The 22510-nt window shown below is 62.4% G+C and overlaps 2 protein-coding genes across 17 annotated transcripts in view; both read left to right on the forward strand.

Annotated features, from left to right (window-relative positions):
• Nucleotides 1-3074, forward strand: part of LOC138850478 (uncharacterized) — a 45991-nt gene extending 42917 nt beyond the window's left edge. For 8 of the 16 annotated variants that reach the window (XR_016236971.1, XR_016236973.1, XR_016236976.1 and 5 more), the window contains 3 exons: nt 185-356; nt 430-596; nt 2211-3074. Coding sequence is in view for 4 of the 16 variants with exons in the window: in XM_089336878.1 (XP_089193004.1) it covers nt 185-356; nt 430-520 (263 nt within the window). In the remaining 12 variants the exon portion in view is untranslated. Of the gene's footprint in view, nt 1-184; nt 357-429; nt 936-2210 lie in introns of those variants that run through there. The other 8 variants (XR_016236972.1, XR_016236974.1, XR_016236977.1 and 5 more) reach the window with 2 other exon arrangements.
• A 9685-nt stretch (nt 3075-12759) lies between these two features.
• LOC138850336 (uncharacterized) lies at nt 12760-22193 on the forward strand. The gene is given in 10 exon segments (XM_089299363.1): nt 12760-12868; nt 13217-13940; nt 13942-14186; nt 15319-15410; nt 17666-17911; nt 18252-18383; nt 18536-18817; nt 19690-19726; nt 19729-20297; nt 20592-22193. Coding segments are annotated over 9 exon segments (2355 nt in total). The 3' UTR covers nt 20217-20297; nt 20592-22193.
• Nucleotides 22194-22510: the final 317 nt, after the last annotated feature.

Raw genomic sequence — 22510 nt, forward strand, 5'->3', positions numbered from 1 at the left:
GATGCCAGGGAGGGAGCCAGGCCCAGGTCTGTTGATGGGCAGAGCGAGTGCACAGGCCCTGAGGTAGGTCAGCGGGCCCTGGTGTTGGCAGTGGCAAAGAGACGGGTGTGAGTGTGGTGGAGGGCGTGGGAGGGGCTGGGTGAGAAGGCCCCGCCCCCTGCTCACAGGTGTCTTTTCTCCACAGGCTTCATCACCATGACGCCCCAGCTCTTCATCAACTACAAGCTCAGGTCTGTGGCCCACCTGCCCTGGCGCATGCTCACCCACAAGGCCCTCAACACCTTCACTGAGGACCTGTTTGCCTTCATCATCAAGATGCCCGCCCGTCATGTGCTGGATCGGCTGCCTGAGGGACGGTGAGGACCAGTGGATGGCGGGGGCTCCTGGCTTTCTGCCTGCACTCACGCCACCTCCCCTGTCTCCCCGCAGACCTGGTCTTCTTCATCTACCTCTACCAGCAGTGGATCTAGCACGTCGATCCCACCAGGGTGAAGGAGCTGGGCATAAGCGGGCAGGATGACACAGCCGCCCCCGCCCCCACCAGCGAGGAGCCCCAGGAAGCCCCTGCGAAGGCAGCTGAGGACAAGAAGTATTAGGTGCCATGGTCTCTGCCTTCCCAGGCTCCTGGTGACAGCACCCGCCTCCCTGGCCTCCGCCCCCCACCCCGCCACCTCCCTGGACAGAGGGGGTCGGGCACAGGGCATGCCGGTGGTGGGGGCCTTCTGTCCTCTGTGTTCCCAGCCATCTTGCCCTGCCACAATCATGGGGAAGCCAACAGGGCAGTGCCAGGGTGGGCTGGGCGGGGGCGGTGCTGGGGCCCCTCCAGGGGCCCTCGGCTGTCCATCATCTTGTCCCTCGTCCCCGAGCTTCCCTAACCCCACACCGCTGCCCTTTAACAGTCTGGAATTAATAAATTCATATGCTGTTTAACTTAATTTCAGCCCCTCCCATCCTGGGCTGCACGCTGGGTGGGAGCCCTGCAGGGGGCGGGCCCCTGTGCCAAGCCAGGCCCTTCAGTACTTCCGCTGCCTCCAGCCCTCGAGGGCCCTTTCGTCCCAGTCCCCAGTTCCAGAAGCCCCCGAACTGCTTACCTTGAGCTTCTTGCTCAGGCACAGCCGGGGCCCAGTTCAGAGCAGCACACGCCCACCACAAGGTCTAGCCCCGAATTCCAGCAGGACTGGGAGCATGGTGGGCAGCCAGGTCTGCTGCACGTGTGAGCTGTGGGCACCCTGGACTGGGACCCGGCCCCCTGGGGCACAAGTGCCTGGCCAGGGCCCCCCTTCAAGGGTGAGCACCCTGGCCTGCACTCCGAGGGCGGGGCCCTGCAGCCAAGGAAGGAGGCTTTTGTGCTGAGGCCCCCCAGGCTCCTGCAGGCTCCCCGTGGAGCCAGGCAGGGAGCCTACAGGCCAGTGGAGAGGGCCAGTGCGGCCGCCTCCCTCCTGCTGGCTTCCTTGCCAGTGCTCCATGGCCCCTGGCCGCTGAGTTCCCTCGGAGCTTGGATGTCATGGGCTATTGGGCCACCCCACCTCACCAGCCACATTGCCCCGGCTCCTCCCCCACAGCCCTGGGCCCAAGCTTTCCAACCTTTTTGTTTGTTTAGTTTTAATCTCATCTGCCTGAAAGGCAGAGTGACAGAGGGATCTCCTTCCACCTATGGCTCATGCCCCAGATGGCTGCGATGGCCAGGGCTGGGCCAGGCCAAAGCCAGGAGCCAGGAGCTCCATCCAGGTCTCCATGGGGGCAGCACGGGCCCAAGTGCTCGAGCCATCTGTGCCTTCCCCGGGTGTGCATCCGCAGGAAATCGCACTGGAAGTGGCGCGTCTGGGACTCTAGTGCGCTCTGGTGTGGGGTGTGGGCCTCACAGGCGGCCCCTTCCTTCAGCACCCAGGAGTTTGGCAAGGCACCTGGGCCGCCCCGCACCTCTGCCAGGCCTCTCCCTGTCTCCTGCCAGTGCTGGCCGTGTGTCCAACTGCTGGAGGGGACTTTGTAAAGCTCAGGCATGGCCCGGCCAGCCCCTGCTCTGACCCCACCATGGCCCCGGGGTCGTCATGAGAGCTCTGGCTTCTAACCCTTGAGTGACCTTAGGGGAGGGGGGTGGGGCTTCTTAACCACACCCACCCAGCCTTGGCATAATTTTTCACCTCCCCAAGTGCTCCCCTGCACCTTGAACTCACCCTAGGCTCACCACTCCATACCTGCGCACCCTCCAGGTCGCAGTTCCAGTGCCGCCTCTTCGGGGAAGCCTTCCCTGACCTTCAAGCTGAGTCAGGTGCTCCTGTGAGCTCCCCCACTGAGGATCAGCGCTGCGTGGGGGTCAGCCTGCACAGGACAGACCCATGAAGATGTGGCCGAGCTGCCTCGGGGGGCCAGGTGCACGGCCGAGCACAGAGCAGGGGCTCCAGCAGGTGAGTGGACGGCGCCTCCCCAGACCTGCGGAAGTGCAGTCCCTGCAGTGCAGACACCAGGTGCGCTCAGTGCTCCTGGGCTGTGGGTCCATGTGCACAGCCCAGCAGAAACCCTGAGTGCCAAGGATGTTGACCTGTCCTCTCAGGGGACCAGACGTGCGCGTGGGTCAGAGGGGACCCATGGGGGCGCCTGGGTCTGTCGTCATGGGAGCCCCCGTGGTGGCTTCTTACCACGAGCCAGGCTGTAGACTAAGCACAGTAATGGTACGCTTTCTCCAGCACACTTGATATTACTCTGTGTGGGGTTAAAAACAACCCAAAGCCAACACTGTCTGGTGCTGGCACTGTGGTGTAGCGGGCTAAGCCTCCATCTGCAGCTCCGGCATCCCATGTGGGTGCCAGTTTGAGTCCCAGCTGCTCTACTTCCCATCCGGCTTTCTGCTATGGCCTGGGAAAGCAGTACAAGATGGTCCATGTCCTTGGGCGCCTGCACCCACGTGGGAGACCAGAAGAAGCTCCTGGCTCCTGGCTTTGGATCGGCACAGCTCTGGACATTGCAGCCATCTGGGGAGTGAACCAGCGGATGGAAGACCCCTCTCTCTCTCTCTTTGCCTCTGCCTCTCTGTAACTCTGCCTTTCAAATAAATAAATATTTAAAAAATAAAAAAAGCATATACTGTCTCGTGTAAAAAAGACATTTCACAATGTATATCCATTTAAAAGGCAGACAACAGAACCAGCGAGCTACCTGCTGGTTCACTCCCAGATGCCTGCAACTGCCAGGGCGGGGCCCCAGCCAGGAGCCTAAAACCTAGTGCTGGTCTCCCCCGTACTTGAGCCATTGCTGCTCCTCCCAGGGCACACCTTAGCAGGAGCCTGGAATCTAAAGCAGAGCCAGGGCTGGATCCCAGGCCCTCCGATGTGCAATGGGAGTGTCCCAGTGTCCCCATAAAAACAAAAAGAAAAGGTCCTATTGGAGCACAGCCACACTGGTCATTGTGCCCCGGCTTTGGCTGTTCCTGGGCAGCGGAGTGAGAGCATCCGGCCGGCCAGGGCCTGAGCCTGGCGTGGTCACCGTCTGGCCCTTTGCAGACAGTGGCCACTCTGTACCTCTCTCCAGGGCCTGAAGGGCTGGGAGCCACGCTCAGTCCACTGCCAGGCCGGCCTGGGGAGTGCTGTGCCCAGGGTCCAGGGCAGGCGACGGCTCATACGGGGCTCGGTCAGCCTAGGCTGGGCCACTCTGTCTGCCAGGACAACGCAGTGAAGAGCTGGAACACCCAAATGCCCCACGCGGGATGCGGGCGCTTGCCCTATGTGCGGGCCCCCCAGGAGCCCCTTTGCTCAGAGGCTGGGCGCACGGTTCCCAGATGTCACTGATGTCCCTGTGCTCACGGGGCCCGCCCATGGCCATGCACAGCTGTGGTCCAGGCACTGGAGACCACCAGGGGCGGGCGCAAGTCCCAGAGCCCGTGCCCAGCCTACGCTTGTACCACCACGGACAGCGGCTGTGAAGCCCCGGGCCGTAGAAGCTCCAGGCTCCCATCTCACGCAGAGACCCGGCTTGCGGCCTCAGTCGTCTCTGCAGGGCAATGGGCGGCGGGCGAAGCCCCCACGGCCCCTCTGCAGCGCCCCGCCTCCCCTTCCCGACCGGCCCGCCCCTGGGTCACGTGTCGCGCGGGGGTTTTCCCGTTCCCCTGCCTTGATGATGTCACCGCGGCGAGCGGGCCAATGGGCGCGCAGAACGGCGGCGCCTGGGAATTCCGCAGCCCCCCTCCCCGTGCCCCCCAGCAGCCCCGGGCACCGCGCGTCCTGCCCCGCCTGCGGCCCCAGCCCCTGCGACGCTTGTCCGGGCCGCGATCCTCCGCGGGACAGCTCGCGTGCGCACTTGGGTCTGGGCCGGCCTCCGAGCCGTGCGTCCCCGCTGGCCGGGCCATGCGAGCCGCCGCGTCGCCAGACAGCCCGCTGCACCGGAGCTGGGGCCCTGGGTAAGCGGAGCCCGGGTTGGGAGAGGGCTGGGGGGGCTCCCGCTGAACGCTGGGGGCGGTGCGGAGACGCTGCGCTCAGGGGAGAAAGCCGCAGAGTAGGAGAAGGGTACAGCCCTAGGTGCGGGCGAGGTTTCCCAGCGAGGAGTGAGAAGTGGGCGGGGCCTGACCCTGAGGCGGACAAGGGGCGGGGCTCCGAGAGGCGAGGGGGAGGGGCCTGGCCCGCGGGGGCGGGGCCTGCGCGCCAGGATGGGACAGGGTCTGGGCCCAGCATAAAGAAGGAAGCCCGGCGCAGTGGGAGGGCCGAGGGGGCGGGGCATGCCGACGGGAACGCCCCGCGATGAGGCCCGCCTCCCTGACCATGCAGCCAGGCCGGGTGTGACCCTGGGAGTAGAAAGGGGCTGAGGGCTGGCGCCGCGGCTCACTAGGCTAATCCTCCGCCTTGCGGCGCCGGGTTCTATCCCGGTCGGGGGTCGGGGTGCCGGATTCTGTCCCGGTTGCCCCTCTTCCAGGCCAGCTCTCTGCTGTGGCCCGGGAGTGCAGTGGAGGATGGCCCAAGTGCTTGGGCCCTGCACCCCATGGGAGACCAGGAGAAGCACCTGGCTCCTGCCATCAGATCAGCACGGTGCTGCGGCCGCGGCGGCCACTGGAGGGTGAACCAACGGCAAAGGAAGACCTTTCTCTCTGTCTCTCTCTCTCTCACTGTCCACTCTGCCAGTCAAAAAAAAAAAAAGAAAAAGGGGCTGGGGGTAGGGGGCTTCCAGGCTCACCTTAGCAGGGAGGAGGGGGCCTGAGCACGAGGAAGGATGGGGTGCTGTGACAGGAGCTGAGGAGCGGCCGGCCTGCGAGTCAGGGAAGAAGACAGCGGCCACGGGTGGGGCTTGCGCCCGAGGGGCGGGGCTTGGAACCGAGGGGCGGGGCGTGGGATTCTCTGGTCCTGGGGCCGCCCCGTATCCTCCCCAGAGTCCAGCCTCTCTCTGCAGGGTCTGCTGACCTGTGCTCGCACTCACCGTCTCCAGGACCACAGGTGAGCATCGCTCCATGGTCCCTGCGTGCCGGGGATCTCGTGCGAGTGGGGCTGGGGGAGGCCGGGTGGGCTCCGTTTAGGGGGGTTTCTCGCCTGACAGGCAGTTGAGGTGGGCCCCGAGGGGTCCCCCCGAGACAGGAAAACCAGTCACCTGCTCTGAGAGCTGCACCGTGGGACTGCAGGGGTGGGGGTTGGATTTCAGGTCTACAGGCTGTGTGAGCTTCTGCAAACCGCCTCCCCGCCCAGGCCTCAGTGTTCCTCATCTGTAGGATGGGCATGATTGAGAACACAGGGACCCCGGGTCGGTGCACCGGATTCTGTCCCGGTTGCCCCTCTTCCAGGCCAGCTCTCTGCTGTGGCCAGGGAGTGCAGTGGAGACCAGGATAAGTTCCTGGCTCCAGCGCGGTGTGCCGGCCACAGCGGCCACTGGAGGGTGAACCAACAGCAAAGGAAGACCTTTCTCTCTGTCTCCCTGTCCCATCTGCCTGTAAAAAAAAAAAAAAAAAAAAAAAAAAAAAAGAAAAGAAACTATGCTTATAGACAGACTTTAGCAGGGGAATAGAAATTATAAAAATATTCAAATAGAAACTTTAAATTTAAAAAGCACAGTATTGGCCAGCGCCGTGGCTCACTTGGTTAGTCCTCCGCCTGCAACTCCAGCATCCCATGTGCTTGGGTCCCTGCACCCGCATGGGTGACCAGGAGGAAGCACCTGGCTCCTGAAGATGCATCGGCGCAGCACCAGCTGTGGCAGCCATTTGGGGATTGAACCAGTGGATGGAAGACCTTTCTATCTCTCCCTCTCACTGTCTGTAACTCTACCTGTCAAATAAATAAAAATTAAGAAAAAACTTCATGGAGCTGGCACTGTGGCTCACTTGGTTAATCCTCTTCCTGAAGTCTGGCATCCCATATGGGCACCGGGTTCTAGTCCCAGTTGCTCCTCTTCCGGTCCAGCTCTCTGCTGTGGCCTGGGAGGGCAGTGGAGGATGGCCCAAGCACTTGGGCCTCTGCACCTGCATGGAAGACCAGGAGGAGGCACCTGGCTCCTGGCTTCACACTGGTGCAGCGCGAGCCGTAGTGGCCATTTGGGGGGTGAACCAATGGAAGGAAGACCTTTCTCTCTCTCTCTCACTGTCTATAACTCTACCTGTCAAATTAAAAAAATGCAATATCTGCAAATCAAAATCTTCATGGGATAGGCTTAAATTCAAGATGTCTCTGGCTAAGGAGTCAGTAAATTGAATATCCATCAGAAGCAATTAAAAATTTGGAAATGTAGATCAAAATGAAGTGCAGAAAGGTGAACAGTTTCCTTGTAGTATGTGGGACAACACACATGGAAGCCAAGTCCAAGAATCATAGAAAAAGAGGGAATGGGGTAAAAGATACAGAAATGATAAAGTCTGAAAATGTCTCCAACTTGATGGAAGATGTAAGTTGACAGATACAGAACGCTCAGCTTCCCCAGGTAGTGTAAATGTGAGGATGTCAGACTGATGGAACCAAAGCTAAAGAGAAAACCTGGAAAGCAGCTCAGGACAATGACTCACTACAAATAGGGGCAAGTGATACGTGTGACAGCTCATTTGTCAACCACAGCTATGGATGGTAGATGGTAGGACAACATCTTTAAAATGCTGAGGGAAAATAATTGAGCCAGGCCGGCGCCGCGGCTCACTAGGCTAATCCTCCACCTTGCGGCGCTGGCACACTGGATTCTAGTCCCGGTCGGGGCACTGGATTCTGTCCTGGTTGTCCCTCTTCCAGGCCAGCTCTCTGCTGTGGCCAGGGAGTGCAGTGGAGGATGGCCCAAGTGCTTGGGCCCTGCACCCCATGGGAGACCAGGAGAAGCACCTGGCTCCTGGCTTGGTGCACTGGCCGCAGCACGCCAGCTGTGCCGGCCATTGGAGGGTGAACCAACAACAAAGGAAAACCTTTCTGTCTCTCTCTCACTGTCCACTCTGCCTGTCAAAATAAATAAATAAATAAATAAATCTTAAAAAAAAAAAAAAAAGAATGCAACTCGCTACATTGTTAACAGCGGCTTCAGCCTGGCCCAGCCTAAAGGACTGCCTAAAGGATGAATGCTCAATGCCCTCCTTAGATCTGCATTATAATACAGGGCAAAGGGCAGTAAGGACGGAAGTGGGGGGAGCCTTCTACCAGTGGCTAACAGACATGGGGCTACGACCTCTGGCTTGGACAGAAAAGCAAGAAAGCAGGCCAGAGATGCAGAAACGGGCCCACAGTACCACACTGACATTGGCCTGCCGACCCCCAGCCACACTCCCCACCGACGACCTTCCAGGTGGATTCTAGAACAGTTCCATGGCACCGCATCTCACTTTTGCCACATTTTACTCGAAAGGCAAAGAGGCAGAAACCAACAGGGAGAGATCTTCCACCTGCTGGTTCCCTCCCAACACACGATGCCCAGGCTGGGCCAGGCTGGAGTCAGGAGCCAGGAACTCCCTCGGGGTCTGCCACGTGGGCACCAGGAACCCAGCCATCACCTGCTGCCCCCCAGGGCCCCTGTGCAGGAAGCTGGGAGGGAAGCAGAGTGGGTAGGATTCAAGCCAGGCCCTCAGTGCACACTGGGTGGCCCCAGCACCAGCTTCACCTCTGTGCCGAACGCCCGCCTTACCTCGCAGTTCCTGAAAGAAAATTCCAGAACCCCATCGTGACCTCTGGGTCCAGAAGAGCTTTACAAAAGTGCAAAGAACAAAGGCAAACTGGATATTTTATGAATTAAAGTCTTAAACTTCTTTTTTTCTATAAGTGTAAAAACAAAGGGCAAAGGATCTAAAAACACAGAACAATATTTGCCAAATACACGCCAGGCAAAGAGGAGCCCGGCAGGCGTCTGCAGAACCCTGCGCCCCAGTAAGGAGACGTCCAGGGTGAGCGCTGGTGAGAGCACTTCCAGAGAAAGCACACAGATGGTGAGCAGCACCCGGGAAAGCAGCCAGCTCTGAGCCACAAGGCGCACGCACATTAAAGTAATGAGAATCCACTTTCTCTCTCCTCGCCAGATTGGAAAAGAAATAATTTTAATAAATGAGACCCACTGGTAATCAGGAAAATGAAAATTAAAACAATAATGGGGCAGCATTTACAGAGCCTCGGATTATCAGCGTTTTTAATCTAACAAGAGAAGGACTGACGTCCGTGAATCGGGGAACCGCTCGGCCCAGCCACGCGTCCCACAGATGACGCGTGTGGGGCCTGGACAGTGTCGCTCCCCCTCTTCCTGGAGGAATGACACAGGACCCTGCGCTGTTCTTTCGTCTGCTCGGCCCTCCCCGGGTTTGCTGCTGGTTCTTCCTGGGTTGGCTACTATCCCTTCCACCTCCGTGGAAGGGCAGTTCCCCCTGGCCACATTCCCCACTTCTGCAGGGGAGCGGCACACCGCCGGCCGGCTCTCTGGGGGCTGCACAGGTGTTCCCCTTAGATGTTCCTCATAAATGTTCCTGATGCATGCCGTCTCTCTCCTCCTTTATAGTCCTCCTCCGCCAATCCTAACTCGGCTGCCCACACGCCGAGTACGCTGCTCTCCAATCAGGAGCAAGTCCTACAGTTTATTAGCTGAACTGGAGGCAGCTGTGCGGAAGCTGTTTACTTCTCTCCCAGCGCCATATTGTGGGAGAGCAGATGCATAGAATAAGTCTTAATTCCAGTAACTTAGTCCAGTCCGGGCTGCTCCCCACAGATCCCCCTTTCTTTTTATTTTTGGCGTTGATACGCGCCTGTCTTCGGTGTCCCGCGGCACACACTCTGCTCTACTTGCTAGAGTTGCCACAGGTTCTTACAAGTCCTATCAATCAGGCAAACCGAATCCGGGTCCTCTCTTCGCCATGTTGTGAGGAGGTTTTTAGGTGCTGATGCGTGCCTGTGTTCGGTGACCTGCGGCTCATACTTTGGTCGAGCCGCCTGCTGGTGCTTACTGCCTTAATCAGGCAGACCGAATCCAAGCTTTCTCATTGCCGTATTGTGGGGGAGACTTATTAGTGTTGGTTCGTGCCTATCTTCGGTGACCTGCAGCTCATACTCTGGTCGAGCTGCTTGCTGGTGCTTACCGCCTTAATCAGGCAGACCGAATCCAAGCCTCCTAATTGTTGTATTGTGGGGAGGCCTTACTGATGTTAATTCGTGCCTGTCTTCGGTGACCTGCGGCGCATAAGCTGCTAGCCGCCGCAGGTGCTCATCGCCTCACTTAATCAGGCAGACCGAATCCAAGCTCTCACATTGCAGTGTTGTAGGGAGGCCTTTCTATTTCTCTTTCTCTATCTCCGGGCATTCCTATTTCTCCCATTTTACTTCTGTCTGCCAACATTCCCATTTCTCTCATTTTACTTCTAAGCTTCTGTTTCTCTTATCCCTGTGGCTTTCCGGTGCCCGCCCCGAGGCTGCTTCTCGGCACCCGCCCCGAGGCTGCTTCCCGGCTCTGAGCCGCTTCAGCCCGCACCTCTCTCATCTGCGCGGCTTCCCGGCTTTGCGCGGCTTGGCTTCGCGCGCTCCGCGGTCTCCACGCCCTTCGCGTCTGCACCACGGCCTCGCGCCAGCCCCGTTCCCTATCTACTTGTGCCCCGCACGCTCTCTCTGCGCACGGCAGCCTCCGCGAGTCACACAGCGTAGCTTACGTGTCCGCCACTAGCATTCAATCTAAGTTCCCCAGGCTAGCCTGGCGAATTCAACCCAGCTTACGTCTCCGCCCCACGGTTTGGCTTCCCATCCTTTGCTCCCCGGGCTAATCAGACGGATCCCAATCTGGCTTACGTTTCAGCTTCTGGTTTCAACTTTTCGCCCCCCATTCCCGGGCTAACTTGAGAATCCCAAAGTGGCTTTCGTTTCCGCCTTGGCCTGCCCCCCGCGGCTTCAATTTCCCTAACATTTTTCTCTACCCGGTATGTTTCCCCAAGCTTTCCTCCAACAATACTCCTCCCTCATTTCTCCTGGCCTCTCCCCACAGTCCGCGTCCGAGTCTGTTTGTTCTAGCTTTCACTTTCGCTTTCGACCTTAGAGATTTCTCCCAGCTTCCCCCCGTAGTCCGTATCCGAGTCTATGCCTAGGCTTTCAATAGCTTCTTCCGGCACCCTTTTCGTCCGGCTTTTCCCTAGGCTGTTTGCTAGTCTCTCTCTCCGGTATTTTCCCAGTTCTTCCCGTTTCTTCCCTCCTAAGTTTCCTATCTGTCCTAGGTTTCCTATCCGTCCTAGGTTTCCTATCCGAGTCACGGCACCATTATGTCGCTCCCCCTCTTCCTGGAGGAATGACACAGGACCCTGCGCTGTTCTTTCGTCTGCTCGGCCCTCCCCGGGTTTGCTGCTGGTTCTTCCTGGGTTGGCTACTATCCCTTCCACCTCCGTGGAAGGGCAGTTCCCCCTGGCCACATTCCCCACTTCCGCAGGGGAGCGGCACACCGCCGGCCGGCTCTCTGGGGGCTGCACAGGTGTTCCCCTTAGATGTTCCTCATAGATGTTCCTGGTGCATGCCGTCTCTCTCCTCCTTTATAGTCCTCCTCCGCCAATCCTAACTCGGCTGCCCACACGCCGAGTACGCTGCTCTCCAATCAGGAGCAAGTCCTACAGTTTATTAGCTGAACTGGAGGCAGCTGTGCGGAAGCTGTTTACTTCTCTCCCAGCGCCATATTGTGGGAGAGCAGATGCATAGAATAAGTCTTAATTCCAGTAACTTAGTCCAGTCCGGGCTGCTCCCCACAGACAGAGCGATGGCAGCGCCCTGGACGGCAGTGACCGTGAGAACTAGATGGTGGGCACGGGCACTGGAGGGTGGGCACAGGTGCTGGACGGGGAGCGTGGGTGCTGGACGGGGAGCATGGGTGCTGGATGGTGGGCACGGGCGCTGGACGGTGGGCGCATGCAGGCAGGAACAAAGTTTGCCCTTGGCAGCCAGGGCATGGGAGGTGAAGCTGGTGTCCCAGCAGTGCTCTGCCCCAGGGACCTGTTGATCTATGGGCGTGGCACAATGGAAAGCTGTCACTTCAGTGGCTCAAGATGTCACAGGACAGAGGTCAGGGCAATGAAGTCAGAAGGAAGATGCTGAAGAGGAGGCGGCTGAGGGTTCGAGACCCAGAATCTGGGCGTCACGGCTGACCACGCAACAGCTCATATGGCTGACCGTGCAATGGCACACACGGCTGACCACACAATGGCACACTCCGGGCGGCTCAGGGCCTGGAGATGCAGCGCTGAGAAGAGCAGCTTGGAGCAGGGAGGAAGGGGCGTGTGTTGGACGTGGGCCCAACTCAGCTCCTCACTGGAACCCAGGCAGCTGCTTGGAGGAACACAGCTGAACACGGAGTCTACAAAGCAGGAACAGAAAACAGAAATTACCAGGCTGCACGGAAATGGGCACTGAACGCTGAGCCCCAGCCAGGAGGAAACGAGGCGATGGACGCTGAAGTCATCCAGATGCTGAAGCTGTGCCAGCAAATGACTCAGAGGGCGCATTCCAGCACATTCCAGCACATTCCAGCACATTCCACTACATTCCACTACATTCTAGTACATTCTAATACATTCCAGTATATTCAGGACCTCAGTCACCATGACCGAGCTGATGCGCTCTCAGCAGACATTGCACAGAGAGCCACGGAAATTCTAGATCTGAAACACATCAGAAGCAGCAGAAGAGTCAGTGGACGTGAGGACGGAGTGAGAATTGAGGTGCAGCCCCCGGGCCACACCAGGACACCCCAGGTATGTGACCTGTGACCTGTGACCCGGGCCATACCAGGACGCCCCAGGTGTGTGACCTGTGACTCCTGAGCCACAGCAGGAAGCCCCAGGTGTGTGACCAGACTCTCAGAAGGACAGGGGTAAGAAACTCTACACCCCAGACCACCGGGGTCTCCTTGGATGCCACTCCCCAGGATCCGTGAACACTTGTAAAGCTCCGGGCCGGTCTTGCTCTGTGCAGCAGCGACCAACAAGAGGGGCTCGCGGCTGCTGGCATGAGGCCGGGGCCTCTTGGTGGCGGTGGTGGTCTCAGGGTTGATTTCACACTGGGCTCTGGCCACCGTGACGCAGGGACAGCGGCAGCTGGGTGCACGCGTGTGTGCCTCCTGGGCCTCCTGCACGCCAAGGGGTCTGGGCGTAGAGGATTGCCGCTGCTGCCGCTGCTGCTGGGGTGAAGGAAGCGCTGAGAGCCTGCAGGACCTGGGAGGAACGCTGGGCACAGGGTCGGACAACCGGGCTGGGCCGGGAGCTCTCCTGAGCACTCAGGGCCCCCCATGGAGTACGGCTGGGGGAGACAGAACCTTGGGCTCCTCCTGGCCCTGGGCCTGCTGCGCTGCCTTCCCCCTCACACAGCTCCGTGCACGCACATGTCGGGGATGTTCGTGGCGCACCAGGCCCGGCCTGACCCACTGGGTCCTCACAGGCCCATGTGTGCCGACCACTGGCATTTCTGGGCCTCGGCCGAAGAGGCCACAGGTGAGGGGACCCAGGAAAGGTCCCACGGCCCGGCAGCGGCACTGCTGCCTCTTCCTCCCCCCTGGCCTGACAGGGAGATCCAGTCCAGAGAGGCACGGACGCCTGGGGTCTCCAGGTGGCCCCCAGCAGGCAGGAAACCCAAGGCCCCTCCAGGCGCAGAGCCAGGGCCGGTCCGCCTAGCAGAGACCCCAGTGCTCCAATTCCCTCAATGACCGCCAGGGGGCGAGGAAGCTCCAGCTCCAGCTCCACTTGGGCTCTGGGGTGAGGCGGACACAGCGGTGCTGGGGGCAGCGCCGCCCATCCCAAGCTGGTTATGGGGTCTGCTTCCCACCCTGCTCTGTCCCTGAGGGGCTTCAAGACCCCCGTGTCCTCGCGGCCCCAAGTCCTGGACTGCTGGGCGCCAGAGTGAAAGTAACCGCAAGGGGTCCAAAGTCCCTGGGCAGGGCGAGAGGCCTCGGGCGCCACCTCTCAGGGGGTCCCCAACGCCGGTCTATTCCCTAGGTGAGCGCCTGGCCACCCTGCTGGTCACGCTCGCCGCCTTCTTCCTGGACAGCCTCGCGGAGGATATGCTGCGGGATCTGCACGACGCCTGCGGCGAAAGCCCCTCCGCCGCACGCTGGCAGTTCCAGGCCGTGCTGTCCGTCCGGGACCAGGAGCGCGTCCGGGCCCAGGCCCAGGAGGCCGCGGACCTGGGCTTCGCCCTCTTCCAGGAGGCCGTGCGGAGCCGCCCCGAGCTCCGCGAAGATGCGGATCGCGAGCTGCTGGCACAGGTGACTTGGGCGCTCTGAATCCTGCTCCGCGTGGCACTAACCGGGGCCCAGCCTGCGCTGGGAACCCACCTGGCCGAATGCCTGCTGCTGGCCGGGTACGTGGCGGGCGTCCGGGCTCTGTGCGAGGGCCTGCTGCGGCCCGCTGGCCCTGGGGATGCCACCAAGGTCCGCGCCGGGGAGCGCGCACCACTGCTGGCGCTGCGAGGCTTTTGCGTGCTGCATGGCAGGGACTCGCGGGGCGCCCGGGAAGACTTCCAGGAGGTGGTGGAGCAGGGGGCGCCGCACCTTGGCGGCTGCGTGCGCGCTGTGTGGCCGCGGGCTGCTGCAGGTGCTGGCCAGCAGCACCTTGCTGGGCACATTGGACTATGTCACCGCGTGCGGGCTTTGGCCAGAGGAAGCGCTGTTGGCCGCCAAGGCCTTCGTGCCCTGGAACCAGCGCAGGCTGCTGCTGATCGTGCTGCTGGAGGAGGGCCGCCTGATGCTGCAGCGCCCGCCCCTGCTGGGCTGCGGAAGCGAGGCTGCTGGGCCAGGCGGCGCGGCCCGGAGGGGTGAGTACCACCGCGCGCGCGCCAGAGCTGCTGTTCCTGTCTGGTCCTGCAAGGCTGCAGCTGTGTTTTTTCCTGTTCTGGGCGAGCTCCCGGGCCCAGGGGTCACCTTGGGCTCTGGGTTGGACACACCCCTCCGCCAGACACAGAGACAACAGCACCATTCAGCCCCTGTTCCATTTCCTTCTGGTCCTTTCTCTGTGCACCTGCCATACCGGTCACAGCGCTGAGCTTGGCTGTGCCAGGTGTGTATCAGGCGTGCACCTGCTCCCACCCCACAGCCCCAGATGTTTTGCTCTTAGTTCCAAGGCCTCTAGGTGGCATCCCCCCTCCCCTCACCATGGAGATGGCCCTGGGGGTGCTGGGTCAGGGAGCAGCTCCCCTGCATGGCCCCTGACTTCGGAAGCCCCTCCCCCCATTTGATAGACTTAAGGACCCAACAGGTGAACCTCCAGCTGCTGCCATTCGTTCTCCTCAGTTGGGGGGAGGTGTGGGGGAGGTGCTTCAGCGGGCAGGGGGCAGCGGTGACAGCACACACACAGGTCCTGCAGTCCCCTGCTGGATCCTCTGGGGAGGAGAAACCCTCAGGACCAGGGACTCCCTCCGTTCTCTCTGGGAAGTGTCACCGTCATCCAGTCTGCCCCCGACTGGCACCCCTGAGCCCACAGGGCCAAAAGGCTCGTGCCTGCTTCTGCAGAACAGAGAACTGAAGCAGAGTCTGCTCAGGGTCAGCCCTCCTGCTGACCCTCTGCCCACCCCCAGGCCTGCTGTCTGAAGAATGCCCACCCACGGGGTGGCAGGAGGCTGGAGCCAGAGGCTAGGGCCCAGGGTCAGCCACCAGGAAGGGCAGCCAGGGCCCTGGGGTGGGCGCAGCCCGTGAGGGTCCCTCTGGGAGCCCAGTGTCTTTACAGCCTGACTGGAAGGGCAGCCCAGGCCAGGTGCACAGGGACGCCTGCGCACCCCCCACCTGCATGGGTGAGAGGTGCATGGCTCCTTCCTGCAGGGATGCCCGTGGTGTGTACCAGCTGGCCTCGCTGCTAATGGAGCTGGACATGGAGGACAAGGCTGCACACCTGCTGGCTGCCGATGCCCTGTACCACCTGGGCCACCTGGATGATGCTCACGGGCCCTGCAGGTGGCCCTGATGCAGGGACCGACTACGGCCACGGTGCTGGTGCGGCTGGCGCTGGTGCAGCTGCGCAGGAGCTTCTCCTTCAACGCCACCAGGTGAGGAGCCTGGGCAGGGGCTCCGACTTCCGACCCCGTCTTCTGAGCTCTGCCTCGCAGGCTGTCCAGGACACAGCCTGGGCAGGTGTCCCCTGGCGGTCAAGGGAGAATCCTGGCCCTCGGGGCCTTGCCTGCCTGGCCCTGTGACCGCTTTGCTCCCCAGTGAGACCCACCCACACCTGTGTGCATGCTCCAGGGGCCTCGCTCTTGGAAGCAGGTTATGTGCGGAGCAGGGAGACTTCAGGCTGGGGAGGACCGGCCAAGGGTCCTGTCCACACCTCTGTCACCCCTGCCTTCCCCAGCATCCCCCTAGCCCTGGGGGCAACCGCGTTCTGGAACAAGAGCTGCTGGCCAAGGCACTGGAGCGCGCATGAGCGGCCAGCAGGTGGCAGCAGGGGGTCTCCTTAGGGACCGCCTCATGAGGTGGGGTTCTGTCCTCCCTGAGCCTTCCTGCTCTGTTCTTGGCTCTGAACTTGAGGATCTGGAAGCCCCTCCCTACACTCTGGCCCGCAAGGCGTTCACCTGTGTGTGGGAGCCTGGTGACCCTGAGACCCCCACCCCAGCCTCATGAGGGCATAGCAGGGCCACACCCTGCACTTTTTGGGCTCCAATCCAGGGGCGAGTTGGGAGCACCCCCAGAGTCTCAGGAGCACGGGGAGGACCGAGCAGCTGTGCCTGAGGGGCGCCAATGACCGGCTCCCCCTGCAGCTGGTGAAGAGACTCATCCAGGCCAGGGACACTGCCTGCCTCCAGCCCACCTTGGATGTCTTCTGCCCCGAGGACCTGTAGCTGCTCCGGGGCCACTGCCACACTTGGGCCCTGGCCATCCTGCGGGCACGGCCAGGCGCAGCCGACAGCAGGGCCCGCACCAGGGATGCCATCACCTATCTCTGGCCATCTTTGCAGGTAGGGGCCGGCCCCCTGCCCGAGAGGCCCATCCCGTGGCAGGTGCATGAGGGGGTGGGGGTGGGGTCTTTGCCGAGCTGCAGGTCAAGGATGGGAGGTCCGAGGACAGGGCTGGTCTCAGGTGTGTGCGCCCCGGGAGCATCTTGGGTGGGGGCACCTTGCACACAGGCCCTGGCCACGCAGGTGAACTTGCAACGCCCAAGACACGTCTGCAGCAGCTGGGCACCAACCAGGCGTCCATCCCAGCCCCCTCAGCCTGCGGGCAGTCAGGCCCCTTTCCCAACTCTATCCCCACACCCAAGTCCACCTAGGGACAGTGACCGAGTGGTGGGTACCTGGCCTCCCCTCCTGGCTGAGCTCCGGGCACAGGGGCACAGCCCTGGGGGGTGAGACCCTTCCCACAGGGGATGGGGGGTATGGGCCAGGGGCCTGCCTGCCAGTGGTTCCTGGTGGGCCTTGCTGGTACCCCCTGGTCTGACAGAGACCCCTGCAGGGGGGGGGGGACTGAGTGAGTCCTTCCTGGTGAAACTGGTGGGGAAGGGACACGGCTGGTCGGCCCCCCCAAGCTGACCAGCAGCAGACCAGGGCCCCGTCTGGGGCGTCAGACTCCCGACCACGAAAGGCTCTGTGCCTGGCAGATTTTCCGGTGAAGCACCTATGTTTAGACAGACCCACAGAGGAGGGAGAGACCCTGACCCCAGAGCAAGGCAGGTGCCCCCTTCAGAAAGCCAGTGGGAAACAGCACAAAGGCCAAAGAAAGCAAAGCTCACCTAGACTCCGCATAACATGTGTTTTCACGGACTGCTGAAGCCCTCATGCAAGACCCCTTGTAAACGTGGGTGCACACTCAGCCAAACACCCACAGAGCAGATCCAGCCGGGCTGGAAGTCACCCCAGGAGTGGGAGGCAAGGTCAGCTGCACAAGGAGAACCACTCCTCACGTCAGCTCGGGCAGTGGAGACATGGGTCGTGGCCCAGGCACCCTCACCCCTGGCTGCCTCCTGGGCTGTGCAGGGCAGGATCCTGACTCCCGAACCCTCAGGGCACAGTCCCCAGTGGCCCAGGCACGAGGACGAGTCCCAGGCTGGCAGGCTGCCCTCACTGGGAGGGGCGGGCACAGGTGATGGGAGGGTGTGCTCTGGGGGCTGTGTCCAGCCTTATTCAGGAGCTCTGGGCAGCTCACTTCAGGACAGAGGCCAGCGAGAGATCCCCTCTGGTGCCCAGCAGAAAAGGGGTGGGGGGTAATGGGGTTCATTGTCGTGGTGGGGGGGGGAGGGCAGGCAGGGCAGGGTGGGGCAGGCAGGGCAGCCCCTCCAGACGGAGCCCCACCCCGCCCACCTCCCTTCCAGGAAGCCGTGGCTGACATCGTGTCTGCCCTGAAGCTGGACCTGGCCACTGTGGTCCCTGAGCTCCGCTCTCTGAGGCGCGATGCCCAGGACCTCCTTGTGCAGGGCCTGCACGCTCACTGCTGGGCCTTGCTGAGCCGGCCCCTCCGGGAGGACGACACCCAGGGCCTCCTGGCCGCTGGGGAGGCAGTGGTCCAGATTGACGGCGCGCAGCCCAGTGGGCACCTGCTGCTGGCCAACGCCCTCATGGCACTGGGAATGCCTGGCCTGCCCCACCCTCTGACCTGATCAGCAGGGAAAGCGACCCTGGACGGCAGTGACTTCAGAGGCCCCAGCCATGACCACTGACCCCACTCTACGCCCCACGGAGGCCTGGCTCCGCCTGGGTGGCCTTGCCCCACATCTCCCTGGTGCTGTGCCAGCAATGTCCTGAGAGCTGGGTCCCCATTTCCGGTTCTGCTGGGGCTGGTGGGGGACGACCCCTTGCTGTGACCATGGGGGAGAGGCAGGGGCTGTGCAGCAGGTGAATCTTAGTGCCTCTGCCTGCAGCCCCTCGCCCACGCCCACACACCGCCTCCCACCCCCACAGGCAGCTTCCAGGCAGCCGGTGCCCATCTGCAGGGGCCCTGCGCTCTGCTCTGGCGTCCGCGTCGGCCAGGCCCAGCGGGGCCTGCCCAGGCTGAAGCAGGGAGACGTGCGGGCCGCGGCCCTGGATCTGCAGGTCCTGGCCTAGCCGGACGCCATGGACCTGGGCATCCTGCTACGGCTGCTAGAGGCCTCCGAGCCGTAAAGCCTCGCCCAGGTGTGCCCGCGGGGTGCGCATCTCATGTGAGGTGGGCGAGAGCAGCATCACTGGCAGGGCCCGGGTCTCAGGCCGCCAGCCGCGAGGGCCACGGGCCTCTGGGCTCGCTCGCAGGGGGCATAAGCCTCCGGGGGGTGGAGGGGAGACCCCTGGAGCCCGTCCTGCATCAAGTCCGCCTCGCGCAGGGCGTCGCCACAGCTTCTCCCAGGCCTGCGCGTGCCAGGGGATCCCGCGGCCTCAACCGACAGCGCCCCATGGTGGGATGGGTACCGGAGCCCGGGACCGAGGGCATGCGCGGTGGTCTCGGCTCCAAGGTGGGGCCGGGCGGGGCCTCTGAGCTCGCTGGGGGCTGGGTGGGGTCTCTGGTGCTACAGGCGGGGCTGGGCGGGGCCTCTGGGGCCTCAGATGGGGCTGGGCGGGGTCTGAGCTCCCGGGGGAGCTGGGCGGGGCCTCTCGACTTAGGGGGCATGCTGGGGGGGGGCCTCTGGGCTTGGGGGCGGGTTCTCAGAATTCTCATAAGCACCTGGGCGGGAATCCCTAGGCTCTAGGAGGAACTGGGCAGGGCCTCTGGGTCGGAGGCGGGGCTAAGGCAGCATCCTTGAGAAGCTGCGGACTTGCCTTTGGAGTCCAAGAGGCTGCTGAGAGACGCGAGCAGAACCGGAAGTAGCCGTTCCACACTTCCGGTGGCTGGCGGCCGGTCCCCCCACTCGGTCTGCGCGCTCCTCCCGCTGCCCACCCAGCCCAGCTGTGTGGGGCCTGAGCACGCCCTCCGGGCCGGGCCGCAGTCTTGGGCGGGGTGTCTGTACAGGCTCTCCCGGGAGTTCCATGAGCCCAGGAGGGTGACCGAGGGGGCTTCAGCTCGGCCCGGGAAAGGAAGGCGCCGGCGGCATGGCCCCGGAGCTGCGCACAACCCGCCGGTCCTGCCGTCCGGAGGGTGCGGGGGGGGGGGGGGCGGGACTGGGGGAAGCGCCGAGGCCTGGTCAGCAGCCTGCTTGTCACTCGGTTGGTTCGCTGCCTTCCTGGTTTTGGGTCGCGGAGGCCGGTGGGCCGCTGTCCAGGGGGCGGGGACAGCCTGTGCAGGGCCAGTGGGAGGGGCTGCAGAGCCAGCTGGGATGGCAGGGAGCACGGGGAGGGGGCCCCAGAGGTGGGCGGCGCTGGGAGCGGGCTGGGCCTACCCAGGCTCCCTCCCTCCCTCCCTCCCTCCTTCCCTCCTTCCTCTGTGCAGGCCGCTGCCCAGGAAGCCAATGCCCTCCTGGACACAGGGGGCCTCCGCAGGCGCTGGGCTTCTGCTCCCTGGCCGTGCTGGCCGGTGGTGGGGGCACCTGCCACCTGCGCCTGCGTGCCACCTGCCTGGCCCAGCTGCGGGAATGCAACCTAGCCCTCAGGGACCTGGACCAACTGCTCTAGGAGGGTGCAGGCGATGGGGACCTCCCGCGGTGGGCGGAGGACCTCTGCTCCCAGGGCCGCCTGCTGCTGAGCCTGGGGGACGAGGTGGGGGCCGCTGCGCCCTTCAGCCAGGCCCTCACGCTGGGACCTGCCCCTGCCCAGAGCAGCCTGTGGGGGCAGTCGTGCCGGACCCCCACCGTCCGCCCGTTCTTGCACCAAGGGCAGCGCTGCCTGGAGCAGCAACGCCACGTAGAAGCCTGGACAGCAGCCCAGAGAGATCTCCTGGTGGACCCCGGCCACCGCGGCCTGAAGCAGCTGAAGGCCAGAGCCCAGAGAGGGGTGGACTCGGGCTGCCGACTGCACTGACCCAGCCACGGGAGCCCATCATCTTCAGCCTCGGGGTATCGCCCGTGCAGCGCCCCAGATCAGGAGGTGCCCGGCGCCAGGGTGGGTCCCAGTGGAATGAGCAGCCTCCGTCTTTTTGACCCTGGGAGTAAAGGGACAGCTTCCTGGGAGGGTCGTCCTGAGGCTGGGGACTCTGGTGCGCACCTAGAGCTGGGAGGCTGAAGCAGCAGCCCAGGTCTCCCCCTGGCTGCACAGGACCAGGCCACGCCCTCACGCTGTGCCTGGAAGCCCCTCTTTGGGTCCGAAGCTGCCTCCCACCTTTGCCCTGGCCTGAGTCTGAGGGCTGCTGCTGAGTGCTTTCCTGGAAGTCACTCACGGTACTGCTCCCTGTCTCAGGCCATGGGGGTCCCAGTGAGCCTGCAAATCCTGAGGGGACCCTGCTTGGTACTTCCCTGGATCTGGAGACAGCTGGGGACTAACCATCCAGGCAGGCTCTTGCTTCCTGCCAAGGAGCATGGAGACCCCTCCCAGGCAGGCGGGGGAGCCCAGCCATGCCCTGTCTCTGCCCATGCTGCAGCATGCATGAGAGGTGCTGGCAGACCAGACCCCAAACCCCCTCCTGGGCCACCTGCCCCAGTCTCTGCCTGCTCTTCCCTTGGGCGTGAGCCACAGCGCCCCCGCCGCTCACCTCCTGGTAGGCACCTGTCCCACCCCAAGCAGCAGAAGTGGCCCCCAGGGTCAGCAGCTCCACCCCCATCCCCTATGGGCCCTCCCAGCACCCCAGTACCTGCTGGGCTCTGACCGCAAGGACAGGGACTACAGGGACAGTGCCTCCCACTGTGAGGATGAGGGGACTGGGAGTCCACAGTGGTGGGGGAGCTCCACCGCCTCTCTCCTCTCTGCCTCCCCACTCAGAAGCTCCCAGGAGGCCTTGGCGAAGTTTCCTGGGGCACCGTTTTCACCAAGTTTCTCCTCCAGTGTCCACGGTCATCCTTCTGTGTCCACCATGTGCTCGTGGGCTCCACAAAAATGGCCTAACGGTGCGAGGAGCCAGGGATGGGGCCAGGTTCTGGTCAGTGCCCAGGCAGTGAGGTGAGGGCAGGTGCCGAGGGGCTGGGCAGCCGTGCCTCTGCCCTTGTCCTCCCCACCCGGTGCCCTGCCCTCCCTGATGGGAGGCCATCAGAGCTTGGCTGCTGGGGTGCAGACACCCGACCTGCCTGGCCCCTCCCACCCCAGGGGGCAAGTACCCTTGGCTCATCTGGCAGGGGAGGCACTGGGCTGACACCCAGTGTCAGGTTGAAGCCCTCACCCCCCAGGGGGTGGGACTGTGAGGTGATAAGTGGTGGGACTCACGGGGGAGAGGACATGGCTGCGCCCTCCTCAGAGTCCGCTGGAGCCTTGGCCTTGAACCCCAGCCTCCAGACTGAAAAAAACTCCTGTGCATTTGCAGATATAAAACTTAGTTTTGCGGCACCTCGGTGGAGGATGGCCAGATCCCCGAGTTCATCTTCTACACCTAGCAGGGCCCGCGAAGTGGGGAGGCAGCCTCGGTCCCCAGAGCCCCCTGGGCCCCGAGGTCGTCTGCACCTAGCACAGTGCCCCCAAGCTCCCTGGGCCCCAAGGTTATCTACATCTAGTGGTGCTGGCTGCGGGGACCCCGCCCAGGGTGGGCAGGTGGGCCTCGGCCCCCTGAGCCCCGAGGTCTTCTATACCTAGCATGGGGCCCCTCCAGGAGGGCACCCTTGGTCACCCAGAGCCCCCAGGCGGAGGCTGGCCATGGCTGCCGTGGCCATGGTCATGGCCGTGGCCATGGCCACATAGCCCATGCCCAGGGTGGCACCTTTGACCCCAGGGCCGGGTGCGGGCCGAGGCTGCGGCCAGACCAAGAGCGGTGCCCACCTGTACATAGCCGAGCCCCCGCCCCCACCTCGCCCCACGACCCCTGCCACGGGAGGCTGCTCACGTGCCCCCGGATGATTTTTTTTAAATAAAGGAAGAAACGCAAAAAAAAAAAAATCTTAGTTTTGTTCATTTAGTTTCTGTTTAAGCACCTTCTATAATGTAACAGTGCCAGTTAAGAAAGTAAAACCCTACAGGTGTCCCTCACGTCTTTCAGAACACAACAGAAACACCTTAAGTTAGGCCCTCTTGGTGCTTCATGACCAGATTCCTGCGTAATTTTCACACATTCAGATACAAAGCATACTTGAAAGCCAGCTTCAGACACCATCCGCCACAAGTAGAACATTTTTCCAAGTCCATGATTATACTTGCTCATTTCTCTCCCAGATTTACTTATACCAGAATTCTTGTCA

Source organism: Oryctolagus cuniculus, chromosome 7, assembly GCF_051225735.1.
Source record: "Oryctolagus cuniculus isolate XC-2025 breed Fujian yellow rabbit chromosome 7, ASM5122573v1, whole genome shotgun sequence".
Lineage (NCBI taxonomy): Eukaryota > Metazoa > Chordata > Mammalia > Lagomorpha > Leporidae > Oryctolagus > Oryctolagus cuniculus.